The following is a 14,532-nucleotide window of genomic DNA, read 5'->3' as shown; positions in this document are numbered from 1 at the left end:
GTCAAGGGTATTGAATATATGAATGTTCACGAAATTGATTTGATACATACATGTACTACATAGGTATACTCCAAAGTACCTACTACATACATACATAGTTACAACATATGTATGTACCAATCTATGGATCCACGAAACTAGAACCAACTATGCCTAATTGGGTAGTCTATGGCATACATACATGTATGTATATATATGGAAGGTTCTCTGTTCCTTCCTCAGTCTCTTGTTTCCTTTCCTCTGTTCTCTCTCCCCGCTCTCTCTGTCTCTCTCTCCTATCCCAACTTATTCTCCCATCCTCCAGTCCCAATCTCGTCCCTTCTTACCATTCACTACTTCCCCATCTCCAAAAGTTCCCTTATGTTTACTGTCATTTTGCAAGAATCTGCTCGGAATCCTTTTCGTTGCATGTAAACTCACTTGGTTTCCAACGAGCCTGTCTGTCCCCACCTTCACGCAGCGTCTTCATTCCTTCTGCCCCTCTCTGTTCTTTTCGGTCTCTATATCTGGTTTTGTTTCGGTTTCACTTTTAATCTCTCCCAGTTAACAACATGTCTACCCTCAGCGGATCTTCAACACTTGGCCGAATAGGCAATGGAGGGCGATTTGCCTCGAATGATGCCATTGATGTGCGAAATCTATCTTTTGGACACGAATCGCCGGTATGTTTCTCGGGAGACAAGTGTGAATCAAGTTTATAGCATGCTAACCAAATTGGCTGTGACAGAGCCCTCAGAACTCGATTACTCATTACGCGCCTTCCGATGTGGCTGAAGCATCCCGACATGGAAAGTTGCAGACCTTGTCTGGTGAAGGGGCTGAGCACTCGGCGAGCAAGGTATGTGGTTTCATGTGGCATTAGCTCACAGATGTGTATGTGTCTGTAATCTCACAATCCCAGAAGCAGAAGCTAGATCATATCAAAGTTGAACCTTTGAACGGACAAACTTCGGACCTTGACAGAATCCTGGCAAAGATCTCTCCCAAAACAAACCCCTTTCCACGTTCTGAAACCGATCGCTCTTCCGTTTCATTTCAAGTCACCCCGGCCACAACAGTGCCGGCTTTAACCCCCGCTGAAACAACCAACCCTTACCCCCAGGAAGACAGAACGGTAGAGTTACTTCGCCTTAGGCAGGAACTCCTTGCTGCAAATTCCAAGATTGCTCTACAGGAGCAAGAGCTTGCCCAAACTCGCGTGATAAAACATACCTTGGATCAAGCCCTCGGTCCACCCTCAGAGGCTGATTTCGGTAGCCGCGAAATTACGGAGCAGACCATCAGTCACCTACAGAATGCTTTTAATGCATCGAGCTCTGCATTCGCTCAGTTTCAAGATGCGTGGGGTGCTCAAGACGATTCACAATCTGATGTCTCGGATCCATTGTCCATAGGAGCCTACAACAGATCTCGCGCGCTCTGGGCCCACAATGAGCCCACCACAGACAGAGAATATGGAGAAAGCCTTTCAGGTAACAGCAGCTCTACGAGCCAGGACCCAAATCGGTTCTGGGGAGTCTCCAATGTGTATCCTCCATTTGTCGGTCCACCGTCTTTGCAATCACAAAGACCACACCCGGGGTCCTCGGCTACTTCATGTGGATTCTATTCACGTCCTATTGGTGAACAGATGCTGTATCCCCCAGGACCCATCACTGGTGCTCGTCGCTCCATCACCCAAAGCACTAGGGGTGGATCACTATTTCCAATTCAGTCTACCCCTTGGGGTGAATTCGCTTCCGGGTCTTCCAGTGAGCAGACTACTAAGTCACCTACTTCGCCGAAGAGACCCCCGAGTACCTTTCAGCAGGTCGGACTTTACTCTGTGCCCCCTTACCCCCCTCGACTAATTGGAAGCCCCCTCTCACCCACTGCGTCCGAATTTACAGGTACCAGCACAAATGAAACCACATGGACCAACTCGGTAAGAGATAATCATGTGTGTCGTATTTTAATCCATTCTAACCCTTACCAGATGAGCGGGAATTCCATCCAGACGTACGTGTCACCACTTGAACCACTCAATTACCGACGCCTGCTTGACAAGAATGTGTCGTGTGATTGGAAGTACATTGTAGACAAGATCATCTGCAACAACGATCAACAAGCTTCAATTTTCTTACAACAGAAGCTGAAGGTCGGCACAACCGAGCAAAAATATGACATAATTGAGTCAATTGTGCATCAAGCTTACCCACTCATGGTCAACCGCTTTGGAAATTTCCTCATACAACGCTGCTTTGAACATGGAACTCCAGAGCAAGTCGTCGCCATTGCGAATGCGATCAGAGGCAACACGCTAAATCTCAGCATGGATGCATTTGGATGCCATGTGGTCCAGAAGGCCTTTGACTGCGTCTCAGAGGAGCATAAAGCTATCATGGTACATGAACTTCTCCGCAGAATTCCTGAGACGGTAGTCCATCGATATGCATGCCACGTTTGGCAGAAACTCTTTGAGCTCCGGTGGAGTGGCGAGCCTCCGCAGGTGATGGTTAAAGTAAATGAGGCACTACGTGGAATGTGGCACGAGGTCGCCCTTGGAGAGACAGGAAGTCTGGTCGTCCAAAACATCTTTGAAAATTGCGTGGAGGAGGAAAAGGTGAGATTCCCCATCAACCCCCCACTTTTCTCGCTGTCCTGCTTCTCTGTTGGTCGTTTATATTGATTATATTAATGATGCTAATATTTTCTAGCGACCGGCAATTGAAGAAGTACTGGCGAAGATCGATGTACTTGCTCATGGTCAATTTGGGAATTGGTGCATTCAACACATCTGCGAGCACGGTGCTCCCCATGACAAGAGCCGAGCTGTTGAGCATGTTCTCCGTTGGGCTGTGGATTACAGTATGGATCAGTTTGCATCTAAGATTGTGGAAAAATGCCTCAAGATTGGCGGCACGGAGTTCATGGATCATTATCTCTCTCGTGTCTGCACTGGCCGATCTGACCGACCTCGCATGCCATTGATCGATAGTAAGTTGCCCAGGCTTTGATACTACGAGAAGATATTAACTTGTTTTTAGTAGCAGGTGACCAGTATGGGAACTATCTCATCCAATGGATTTTGTTGAATGCCGCGCCTCATCAACGAGAGCTCGTGGCCAGTCACATCCGGTACCTTTCCCTGACGGTTCATTTTCTGCTTCGAGTGGTCTGAAGTCTAACCCGATTCAACTAGGAAACATATGGTCTCCCTTCGTGGCTCCAAATTTGGCTCTCGCGTGGCCATGCTTTGCTGCAACCCATCTCACGCTACACGCCCTGGTCCTGGGGCTGGAATGCAAATCGGCCGTTTCAATAATTTCAACGAAGACAAATTTACCACCACAGGCCAGTCCGGTGGTGGTCGTTTCGGCCGTGGGCATCAATGGGGACCCCATTATGCGCCACTTCGTTGAGTGCCCCTTGATACTTCATTTCCACTTTGCACTTTTACCGTCATGCAAAAAGAAAGACAAAAAAGAGACCCCCTCCTTCTCAAAACCAGATCCAATAACAAAGAAGAAAAACCATCACTTCAGCATCTCACTCACCCCTTCTGCTTACAGGCAGACAGTCTTGCCTTTGCCGGTTTGCCTGGCCGTGTCTTATCAATATCTGTTGACCCAGTTTCAAATTCTCCAATCATTTCTGTGTTCCAATATTGCAACTTATCACTGCTTGCCGATTTATTCATTTGGCTTGCTATCCCCAGTGGCTATCATTTCATTCAATCGTATAGGTTGAAGATTGGGGTGTGTCACGTTAAATTTTCTTGAAGAAAATCATAATGTTATTATCCAAATTCTATTCCATTCAAACATTTAAATCATGAACCTCAAGTGGACAGAACAGAATTTCAGGGTGCAGCACTTGCAGTTTCATCGGAGGTAGTCACCACTTCATCCTTCTCCCAGGGTTTCCGTCGCCGTGGTTTCTCGCTGGAGATATCGTGGCCACTGAGCACTGTGTCTGGGATGTCTTGGATCCCGGGTATTGGTTGTCCCGTAGTGATAAGTTCCACAATGTGCGCAAACGATGATGGATAAGCAGGTTCAGGATTTGTGGAACTCTCCGGCCCAGATGTGCTTGGGTCCGATGCTTTGGGGATTTGCAAGTTTGTATTTTCTTGCCCTTGGGGCTCCGTTGTCCGCGCAGCCAACCATGATTTGAAGGCGACAAAGTCAATAGCCGGAGTGAGCTTTTCTTTCCTATACTTAGATTAGTACCTAAACTATTATTCTGTACAGGTATTTCCAGCATACCGTGAGAAAAAGAAACATTTTGCTTGCAGGACAAGGTCGTCATCCCGGTTCATCTCCCCCTCGGTGGCGGGGGTGTCGGGGTGACCAAGGATTATTGAGAGGCCATTTGCAAACTCGGGATCCGATGTGAATGAGTAAGACTGTAGCCTTTCAAAGACCTGAGCTTCTGAAGGTTGTGCCATTGTCTGATGAAGAATACACACAAAGGTCTCGAGATGCGGAGGATGCGGAGGATGCGTGGGGCAATCTAATCTAAGCTAACTACATATATGTTGCCCAGGGGTAGCCGAGGCTCATCTGCTCTTGTGCATTCTCCAACTATTTGCTCCACATCTTTTCTACTTCTCTCAAAAATAGTGAAAGTCACACGGTACTTGCAAGAAAATTCGTATTTGGTATATATAGACGCCTTACCTGCCTCCCGTATGCTAACCTTTGGCCTGTGAACAGAGAAATTCAGGGATATTTTGCGACGCCAAACTATGCAATATTGAGATAATTCCACGCTCTACACCGTAATATCCATCCCACCCGATGTTGGGTTGACTGCCCCAGAGTGCAGTGGTGCACTTTTACTTTGACAGCCGGGACAGTTGTGCACAACCTCATGGGCGAAGAGATCGCAGTCGATACAGAAGTGATTATGACATGCGGTACACTCGTAGCGACTGCTCACACTCATTCCCTTGGTCTGGTTCTCTGCCATTTGCCAGTGATCTTCCAGAGGCACGGGCGGAAAAGAAAGACCACACGCAAAGCAAGCGGAACTTCGCGAGGCTCGACGCCACGGCACCTCGACCCAGTTGATCAATGGGAATAGGTGATGATATGATCGTGCCAGATGAGTTGAAAGGATCAATGTGAGCCCACAAGATGGGCATTCGGCAGGAAGACTACACACTTTGCTATTGCACCGTGAGCAAAGATAGCCTCCTCGTGAGGGCTTTGAATGGCATGCGCAGAGCGAGGGACTGGACTCCACTGTACGAGAAGGGAACCCCATCATCAGCAATGAGCTTGCAGATTCTTTCTGTGAGTAGGCAGCCGGGGGTGTAGTCACGTCCATCATCAGCTCCCGAAAGTGCTGCTCATTCAGTGCTACACCATATGCTGTTTCATCCCCACCATTGGTTTTTGTACAAAGTTCCCGGCAAATTGCAACCTGCGCTGCGAGCCCCACGATACCAACCCGGATTTTGTCGCTAATCAGGGTATCTATCGTTTGGTGGATGTCTCCAGGATCGGAGGAAAGGAGGGAACCATATATAAATAATATCTCTCGAGTGCCATGGCTAGGTGTATGGCTAAATTCACTGGTTAATTTCGTTCCAATCCGCCCTCCAGGGTACATGTGGCTGGTGTGAAGACGTACAAAAGAGCACCACGTGCCATCTCCAATCCATTCTGAAGACTAGGCAAACCTTTCGGATCTTGTGTTTTGAGGGCTTGGATGGCTGTGAGGTGTTCGGTTGGATTGCCACTCATGTCACTGACTCGGAGCGCGAGACCATCTCTCAATCCGAGGACACCAAGCTGGGAGATGGGATTTTGTTCAAAAAATTCTCTCACAAATTCCTGGGCATATCGGAGAGTCAACAAGTATCTCGTGGGTCGCAAGTCCTTCTCGGACATGGATTGTGAAAGGTCCAGAACTAAGATGAGATGTCGAATGATACCGCGCTGTAGTGGTGTCGTATCTTTCAAGAGCCTAGACGACCGATATACACTTCAGCAAGAATACCATGGACGCTATAAGGGGAAGAGACTGACCTTTTTCGTTTTCCAGCCTCTAACAGACCTTCGACGGTGGAGTTGATGGTACCATCTGCACCCTCCACCAATGTCTCCCAGGTTCTGGATAGCTCCCATTCTGCACCTCCGCGTTGCTTTCTTTTAGCTCGCGGATTATCGCCCCGAGTCACCTGTAAATCATCTTCATCTTCTGTTACCTCACCCACATATTCTTCGTCGGAGTCGGCCATGTTCGTACGTAAGAGTGGAGTGAGAAAAAGAGACACAAGAGAGGATCCAAACGGAAGACCGAGAATGGTCCAAGCTTCCGACGGAGCTCCGTAGGAGAATATCCTCTTCTATCTCTCACTCTTTTTTTTTTTTTCACCGAGTCGCAAATCGCAAGTCGCAATCCCTTTCAAACCACGGACTACTCCGTACGGAATACTTTTTTATTTTACTATTATTAATTTTTTTTGAAAATAGCTCCGACGATAGCCGTAGAAGGTTAAGCTAGAATCCCCCCCAATGTGGGGAAGAAGATCCATTTGTGCTGGCGTAGCAGTTCAAGTTCTCCGTCCAGTCACTGTCCGCCCTACCCCTCCTCTTCTTTCTCGCACACTACATAAACTTTCCATTTCGCATTCTCCTCGGCTGCGACCTCGACTGCCTACACCTGCTGCCACATTAGATCTGAGTTTCCCTCCCGTTAGGCATTGTTCCGCCGAAGTCCGCATGATGGCGTCTCAAGAACGAGAGACACTTCCTGACGTGTGAGTGATGCCCCGCTTGGTTTACCCTGTGCTCTTTTCCCCCTTCTCTTTCGTTTCCCACATTTGAGCTCTCGGTATCCTTCTGATTTACAGCATTGGGAACTAACATGACAATAGGGCTAAGCCTATCAACTACCACGTCTCTCTTTTCGACTTGCAGTTCGGTGGTTCATGGGAATACAAGGGCGCGTTGAAGATCGATCTCAAGGTCACCCGTGCTACTAGCGAGATTGTGCTGAACTCGAAGGAGATCGAAGTACAAAATGCTGAGATATTGGGGAAAGATGGTACGTGTGAGAGCATGTTATTCGGGTGATATGGAGGGAGGAGGGGGACAAAGCTAAACGAAGCTAATACCGGTCTTCTTGTCATAGGGAGCCAATTGGCCAAAGCATCCGGAATCACCTACGACAAGCAATCGGAGCGCGTTTCCCTCGCTTTCTCGCAGGAGATTGCGCCAGCAGACGTTGTACTTTCCATCAACTTTACGGGCACGATGAACAACGCCATGGCTGGCTTCTACCGCTCGAAGTATAAGCCCATCGGAGAGCCATCTGCTGACACCCCCAAGGAGGATGACTTTTACTACATGCTAAGCACTCAATTTGAGTCATGCGATGCACGAAGGGCATTCCCTTGTTTCGATGAGCCAAACTTGAAATCCACATTCGATTTCGAGATTGAAATCCCCAAGGGACAAACTGCACTGAGCAACATGCCTGTTCAGTCCGAAAGAGACGGAAGCAAGCCCGGTTTGAAATTTGTCACATTCGAGAAGACACCGGTGATGAGCACCTATCTTCTGGCCTGGGCAGTTGGTGACTTCGAATATGTTGAGGCTATGACCGAGCGCAAATACCAGGGCAAGAGCATTCCCGTTCGAGTTTACACCACTCGGGGCCTTCAAGACCAGGCTCGTTTTGCACTAGAATGTGCTCACCGCACGGTTGACTATTTCTCGGAAGTCTTCGAAATTGAATACCCCCTCCCCAAGGCTGATCTCCTGGCTGTTCACGAATTTGTGAGTGATATGTATTCCCTGTGAATTCCAAGCTTTTCATTTGAGCTAATTGCGGGTCTCTAGGCCATGGGTGCCATGGAGAACTGGGGTCTTGTGACCTATCGAACGACCGCTGTTCTCTTCGATGAAGGAAAGTCAGACAACCGCTACAAGAACCGCATTGCTTATGTTGTAGCTCACGGTCAGTCCCTATATTCATTCAATCCCTAGGTATCTAGGTGTCAACATAGCTTTGGTATCTGACTCAATTTATAGAGCTGGCTCACCAGTGGTTTGGCAACCTTGTCACCATGGACTGGTGGAATGAGTTGTGGCTGAATGAGGGATTCGCAACCTGGGTCGGTTGGCTTGCAGTTGATCATTTCTATCCTGGTGAGCTTTGTTCGCCTCTAGCCGATGAGCGTCTGACGCAGTATCTAATGTGCAGGCAGAGTGGAATGTCTGGTCTCAGTTTGTCGTACGGAATGCCCGAGGTAATATCCACCCTGTTAAGACCAATATTGACGTTCCCCCAGGCTGAAGGTGTGCAACAAGCATTTCACCTCGACTCGCTCCGCGCTTCCCACCCTATCGAAGTTCCCGTTCGGAACGCCCTCGAAGTCGACCAAATTTTTGACCATATTAGCTACCTGAAGGGAAGCTCTGTCATTCGCATGCTGAGTGTTCACCTCGGCAGGGAGACCTTTTTGCGTGGAGTTGCGGACTATCTTAAATCCCATGCATATGGTAAGGCGTCAAGGAAGAAAATTTGGGGGAACATCTGCTGAGTGGTTATAGGAAATGCAACCACAAATGACCTGTGGTCCGCGTTGAGCAAAGCTTCCGGTCAGGATGTGCATTCTTTCATGGTAAGTAAACACCCAACCCTTGGCTCTTGGTTGGGCTCTCTGTTTGGTCGATTCGAGATCTAACTGTTCTACCCTAGGATCCCTGGATTCGCAAGATCGGTTTCCCGGTTGTCACCGTGACAGAGGAGCCTGATCAGATTACCGTTAGCCAAAATCGATTCTTGTCTACCGGTGACGTGAAGCCAGAGGAGAATGAGACAAAATGGTGGATTCCTCTCGGCATCAAATCCGGCCCGGAACTGGCTACCGTCGACACCCGTGCTCTGACCTCAAAATCCGACACCGTTGGAGGAATCGGGGAGGACTCTTTCTACAAGATCAACAAGGACCTGTCTGGGTTCTACCGAACCAACTACCCTCCTCTGCATCTGGCAAAGCTGGGCCAGTCGCTTGATCTCCTGAGCACCGAGGACAAGATCGGTTTGCTGGGTGATGCAGCTGCGCTTGCAGTCTCAGGCGAGGGCACTACGCCCGCCTTGTTGACTCTTCTGGAAGGATTCAAGGACGAACAAAATTATCTGTGAGCAGCACCTCCTTATGGTCCTTTTCTGTCATTTCTGACCTCTCATCTTGCAGTGTTTGGTCCCAAGTATCTGCGTCCCTGGCGAACCTTCGGTCGGTTTTCTCACAAAACGAAAAAGTGGCCGAGGGGTTGAAACAGTTTACCCTTAAACTAGCTTCCCCAGCCGCAGAACGGATTGGCTGGGAGTTCAAGCCCGATGAGGACTACCTCATTGTGCAGCTTCGGAAGCTGCTCATTGCAATGGCCTGTAATGCGGGCCATGAAGGGTGAGATATTTCCCCTCGTCTCCGAATTCCGTTGAACCCTCTCTAATACAGTCTCGGTACTTCATAGATTTGTCTCGGAGGCCAAGCGCCGCTTTGACCTCTGGGCGACCGGAAAAGATACCAATGCCATTCATACTAATCTGCGGTCAGTGATTTTCAGCGTCAATGTGTCTGAGGGCGGCCGTAAGGAATACGATGCTGTCAAGGAAGAATATATCCGAACCGACTCTGTGGATGGTAAAGAGATCTGCCTGTCTGCCCTTGGACGCACAAAGGATGCTGTTCTGGTGAAAGACTACTTGAATTTCGTGTTTTCAGACAAGGTGGCTATCCAGGACATCCACAGTGGTGCCGTATCTCTGGCCGCCAACTCAAAAGTCCGGCATTTGCTATGGCAATACATCAAGGAGAACTGGACTGCTGTCGAAACACGACTATCATTCAACAATGTTGTGTTTGAGCGCTTTGTCCGTATGGGTCTATCAAAGTTCGCCGATCACCAGATCAGTGACGACATTGCGTCTTTCTTCAAGGACAAGGAAACAGGGGCCTATGACCGTGCACTCGTGATTGTCTCGGACAACATTCGAACCAATGCGTCCTATAAGGAGCGTGAGGAGGCGTCGGTTCTCGAATGGCTGCAGGCACACGGTTACGCATAAATGCGCATCTACGAGTTAGCTGTATGATTTTTTTTTAAACAATAATTATTCAATCAACCCGGTTTTTTTTTTTTTTTTTTTTCCTTTTCTTTTTTGGACCTTATTACAATGTAAAATGGGGATTCTAGATTCTAGATTCTTTAGATCATTGGTCCAGTACCCACGAGGCTGAGTTTATGCACGGGATAACAGCAGGTGATCTTGGTATGAGAAGTGGAATCAAGTATAGAATGCTCCTTGTGATAGATACATCTGTAAAAAGAGAAACATTATTCAAGAAGAGGCACATATATACAAAAGAAATAAACATAAAAATAAAGAAAATCTGAGAAGTGGTTGTGACGTGAAACAAAGCTGCGCATCAGGTGCGTCTGCCTCCCTGAACCTCCTATCATTTCAGGCGACTGTTCCATCATTGTCCCCTCCCCCCGACTTCATAGGAACTTCGACTCCATCAACTTGTTTTTTTCCGCCTTTATATTCCTCTGTACTTTTCTGTGCTCTAGCTCTGCTTTCATTTCACCTTCTTCTCTGCCTCCAAAGTCTCATCATGAATCCCGAGTGGTAAGCCTACCCCATTTCCCATCTCCCCCAAATTCCCTTCCAACTATGCGCCCTGCTTTGGTTGACTACACGAGCCTGCTTGTGTATTGAACTTGACTGATATGATGTTGATTTCTAGAGTATCGTCGCGTCGCTGATTTGACCGTCGCCCGACCCAAATTCGCAAACTTGCCGATCTCCGTTGCCTAACCATCGAGATAGATACGATTACCTTTTCAAGCTGCTCCTCATCGGTGACTCCGGTGTTGGAAAGTCTTGCTTGCTGCTTCGTTTTGCCGATGATACCTACACCGAAAGCTACATCTCGACAATCGGCGTTGACTTCGTACGTCTCGGAAGCTGCAGGGTATTTTGCCGCAAGAGAATAGCGGTACTGACATGTCATCATAGAAAATCCGCACAATCGAACTCGATGGCAAGACTGTGAAACTTCAAATCGTATGGCAATATGGAACTCCAAACACTTCAAAACAAGGCTAATAATACATACAGTGGGACACCGCCGGCCAAGAGCGATTCCGTACCATCACATCTTCCTACTACCGGGGCGCTCATGGAATTTGCGTGGTTTACGATGTCACCGACATGGATTCCTTCAACAACGTGAAGCAGTGGCTCCAGGAGATTGATCGGTACGCTACCGAGGGTGTTAACAAGCTGCTCGTTGGAAACAAGAGTGATATGGAGGACAAGAAGGTTGTGGAATACACTGTTGCTAAGGTATGTTTACGAAGAGACCCAGCGCCGTCCGGAAAGACTATTAACATGGGTTGATTCCACTTTTACAGGAGTTCGCTGATAGTCTCGGAATTCCTTTCCTCGAAACTTCGGCCAAGAACGCGTCGAATGTTGAGCAGGCATTCTTGACAATGGCACGACAGATCAAGGAACGCATGGGAACAGCCACTGTCAACAACAAGCCGACTGTGCAGGTTGGCCAGGGCCAGGGTGTCCAGTCCGGATCCGCAGGTGGCTGCTGCTAGACGACACGACGTTCTCTTTGTGTGGTGCGGTGCTTCACTTTGGTGCTTCACTTTGGCGCAATGTTACATCATGAATTGAGGGGGTTCAAGCGGCGTGGTATCTAATCGGCAGAAGTCAGGCTTGTCAGGTCTTTGGAAACTCGGCATGTTCCTGGCATAGTTCTGATGGGCAAGGAGAAGCTTCTCCACGCAGCTGGCAATCGTTATGATAATGCCGTTGGGGGTTCTCTCTTGCCTTGAATTCACTTTAGACGGTCTGCGTTCTATCCTCGTTTCTGCGTTTGCTTATGCGATTACCGCTCCGGTTTCTGCGTTCTGATGATTTCCTGGCCACGTCTCTGCTATATTACCTTGGCCCATCATTCTCTCTGTGTCTTTCCCCCCTCCCCTTCACCTTTCTATTTTCTATTTTCGCTTTTTTTTCTGTAGGTTGGATTTCTCACTTGTGAATGGAATAATAGCGAGAACCTTGTGACTTCTCGAGGCATACTGCCTTACATGGGGCTACTTTTTCTATTTTTTCTATTTTTCTATTCTACTATTCTTCTATTTTTTTTCCTGGTAAACCAGTACGTTGTATTATGTAGGCTATCCCCTGAATTAAATATAACGGTACATTAATATGCACTGTTAAGGTATCTAAGGAGGTCTATATAATCACATGCAAGTCACAGGTGCCGACTCCAAAATACGGGGGTAGTATAGATCATGATCAACACATATATATAGTTCACCTTGGAAGATACTACCTAGGTAGTCCGGAGATATTACTGATTCCGGTGTATTTGAATGTGACACATCTAAGTTACTTGATTAGAATTCAGGTACCGAGGACATTAAGAAATCTAAATCAAATTTAAGTACGGGGTACTCCGTAAATTAAAACCATACCTAGGTATATGTAAATAGATGTAAATAATCCCGTCCAAGGTGACTTACGCTATGGGCACTTCCAAGGTTCGGAATACAGTGGAGTTGGGTAAAAGAGCCGAGGTACACACTTCGGCAAAACGTCATGAACATCCCCTTCAAGCCGACCCATATGGTAAAGTTCTACACATTCTTAATCTGATATATTTCATCTTCTTCCGCTCTTTACAGGCTATACGTTACATCTGAGCACGGTTCAATAATCCGGCTTTTCCCATCATGTCTCAACCTGGAGCAGAGAGTAAGGCAGCATCTGCTGCTGTTCAGCAGAGTGATAACATCGCGCACGCGCTGGCAGGTGCGGGAGGGGGGGTTCTGTCGATGGTCTTGACGTATGATTCCCCGCGTTTTCCCCGTCGCTGCCGCTAACCCCATACCCACTTCAGATACCCTCTGATCACTTTATCGACAAGAGCCCAAGTCGAGTCGAAGCGTGCGCACTCGACCACCCTCGACGCCGTACGCCGCATTGTACAGCGAGAAGGTATCTCAGGACTATACTCCGGCCTGGAATCAGCCTTGTTTGGAATCAGCGTCACCAATTTTGTGTATTACTATTGGTATGAATTCACGCGTTCGGCCTTTGAGAAGGCCGCCATCCAGGGAGGCCGAGCCTCGAAAAAGCTCACGACCGTGGAGTCTATGATTGCGGGCGCCATTGCAGGGAGCGCCACAGTGCTGATCACCAACCCGATCTGGGTCATCAACACTCGCATGACTGCCCGCAAGTCTGAGGCAGAGGAAACATTGCCCGGTGCCAAGAAAACAAAGGCATCCACCTTCAGCACCCTAATGGACCTGCTTCGGCAGGAGGGCCCCAAGGCCCTATTTGCCGGCGTCCTCCCGGCGTTGGTTCTGGTGATCAACCCAATTCTGCAATACACTATTTTCGAGCAATTGAAAAACATGGTGGAGCGCCGCCGGCGTATGACACCGAAGGATGCGTTCTACTTGGGCGCACTAGGCAAAATCATGGCCACCAGCCTCACGTACCCATATATCACCATCAAGAGCCGGGCACATGTCGCCAGTAGGGATGGCCCCAAGGAGAGCCTGAACGGAAGTCTGAAGAGGATTATTCGGGAAGAAGGCTGGACGGGGCTCTACAAAGGTAAGTGATTTTCAGGAAATCATACCTGGTGGCTGTTCACTGACATATTTTTCCATAAGGCATTGGACCCAAGGTCACCCAGAGCGCCATCACTGCTGCATTCCTTTTTGCGTTCAAGGATGTGCTGTATGATATGATGGTGTCTGCCCGTAGAAAGGGCCGCATTGCTAAATAGACAGGAAATGTTTTCCAGTCTACCAGACCTATGTGACAGCTCATATGGTCACGCTTTCAGAAGAGATAAGATTGGGATTCTCAATGTCCACCATGTATACTTGTTCGAGTGCAAGAAATGCGAGTGTACGGAGGTGCTGACTTTGATTTCACTTTCCCACTATCAAGAATGACTTGGTGAAGTTTTTTTTTTGGAAGCTCTTGGGAGCTTTCGGGAGCTATTTTAAAACGATACCCAGGTACTTTGCAAATATGTAGTTTATTTAGTTATTTTACTTGAAATCCACTCAATCCACTCAATCCACTCAATCCACTCTTATACTTAATCATACTTGAGACCTGACCGCCTTACTTTAGGTTCACCGCCCGTCCTGTTACCCGCGTTATCGCGTTCTCGACGCGATTCTGCTCCATTTCTCCACACTTTCCCCTGTATCTTCGGCAATCTGGGCAATCTGGGCAATCTGGGCAATCTTGGATTTTGCGCATTGATTCCCCTGCTCCTCTCCCCTGCAATCTCTCTTTGGAGTTTCTATACATCTCCTAGGTATACTTCTCTCAGTTCCTTTAGACGGGAAACCCTCCTAATGCATAACAGATCCAAGCTTGCCTATCCGTTGTCGCATCACCTTTGTGACCCTCTTACTCTCGACTTGGAAGAACTGCGCTCCCTACAGATGTTATCCACCCTGCCCATTC

At 48.1% G+C, this 14,532-nt stretch overlaps 6 protein-coding genes across 6 annotated transcripts; 4 read left to right on the top strand and 2 right to left on the bottom strand.

The window, feature by feature from the left end:
* Positions 1–551: 551 nt before the first annotated feature.
* On the top strand, positions 552–3,401 carry N7487_001283 (Pumilio-family RNA binding repeat-containing protein; the record flags this gene model as incomplete). The annotated part of the gene is made up of 7 exons (XM_056869031.1): positions 552–662; positions 728–838; positions 902–1,924; positions 1,976–2,602; positions 2,697–2,976; positions 3,027–3,117; positions 3,182–3,401. The coding sequence occupies 7 exons, from the start codon at positions 552–554 to the stop codon at positions 3,399–3,401; spliced, it is 2,463 nt and encodes an 820-aa protein (XP_056733815.1).
* Positions 3,402–3,841: 440 nt separating this feature from the next.
* On the bottom strand, positions 3,842–4,429 carry N7487_001282 (DUF5572 domain-containing protein; the record flags this gene model as incomplete). The annotated part of the gene is made up of 2 exons (XM_056869030.1): positions 3,842–4,193; positions 4,248–4,429. The coding sequence occupies 2 exons, from the start codon at positions 4,427–4,429 to the stop codon at positions 3,842–3,844; spliced, it is 534 nt and encodes a 177-aa protein (XP_056733814.1).
* A 326-nt stretch (positions 4,430–4,755) lies between these two features.
* Positions 4,756–6,229, bottom strand: N7487_001281 (TFIIH/NER complex subunit SSL1; the record flags this gene model as incomplete). Its single annotated transcript, XM_056869029.1, has 3 exons — positions 4,756–5,551; positions 5,620–5,955; positions 6,018–6,229. The coding sequence occupies 3 exons, from the start codon at positions 6,227–6,229 to the stop codon at positions 4,756–4,758; spliced, it is 1,344 nt and encodes a 447-aa protein (XP_056733813.1).
* Positions 6,230–6,506: 277 nt separating this feature from the next.
* On the top strand, positions 6,507–10,071 carry N7487_001280 (M1 family metallopeptidase; the record flags this gene model as incomplete). The annotated part of the gene is made up of 9 exons (XM_056869028.1): positions 6,507–6,751; positions 6,869–7,038; positions 7,126–7,772; positions 7,836–7,953; positions 8,028–8,498; positions 8,550–8,620; positions 8,698–9,140; positions 9,197–9,409; positions 9,477–10,071. 9 exons carry the CDS (start codon positions 6,507–6,509, stop codon positions 10,069–10,071), a joined length of 2,973 nt encoding a protein of 990 aa, XP_056733812.1.
* A 550-nt stretch (positions 10,072–10,621) lies between these two features.
* Positions 10,622–11,618, top strand: N7487_001279 (Rab family GTPase YPT1; the record flags this gene model as incomplete). The annotated part of the gene is made up of 5 exons (XM_056869027.1): positions 10,622–10,632; positions 10,837–10,960; positions 11,026–11,073; positions 11,128–11,355; positions 11,424–11,618. 5 exons carry the CDS (start codon positions 10,622–10,624, stop codon positions 11,616–11,618), a joined length of 606 nt encoding a protein of 201 aa, XP_056733811.1.
* Positions 11,619–12,733: 1,115 nt separating this feature from the next.
* Positions 12,734–13,871, top strand: pmp47 (putative peroxisomal membrane protein Pmp47). Its single transcript, XM_056869026.1, has 3 exons — positions 12,734–12,880; positions 12,935–13,659; positions 13,719–13,871. Exons 1-3 carry the CDS (start codon positions 12,768–12,770, stop codon positions 13,832–13,834), a joined length of 954 nt encoding a protein of 317 aa, XP_056733810.1. The 5' UTR covers positions 12,734–12,767; the 3' UTR covers positions 13,835–13,871.
* The last annotated feature ends 661 nt before the right edge of the window (positions 13,872–14,532 follow it).

This window comes from Penicillium crustosum (assembly GCF_028827405.1).
Source record: "Penicillium crustosum strain IBT 35664 chromosome Unknown utg000001l_segment0_segment0, whole genome shotgun sequence".
Classification (NCBI taxonomy): domain Eukaryota; kingdom Fungi; phylum Ascomycota; class Eurotiomycetes; order Eurotiales; family Aspergillaceae; genus Penicillium; species Penicillium crustosum.
This window is presented reverse-complemented; position numbering and strand designations above follow the sequence as displayed.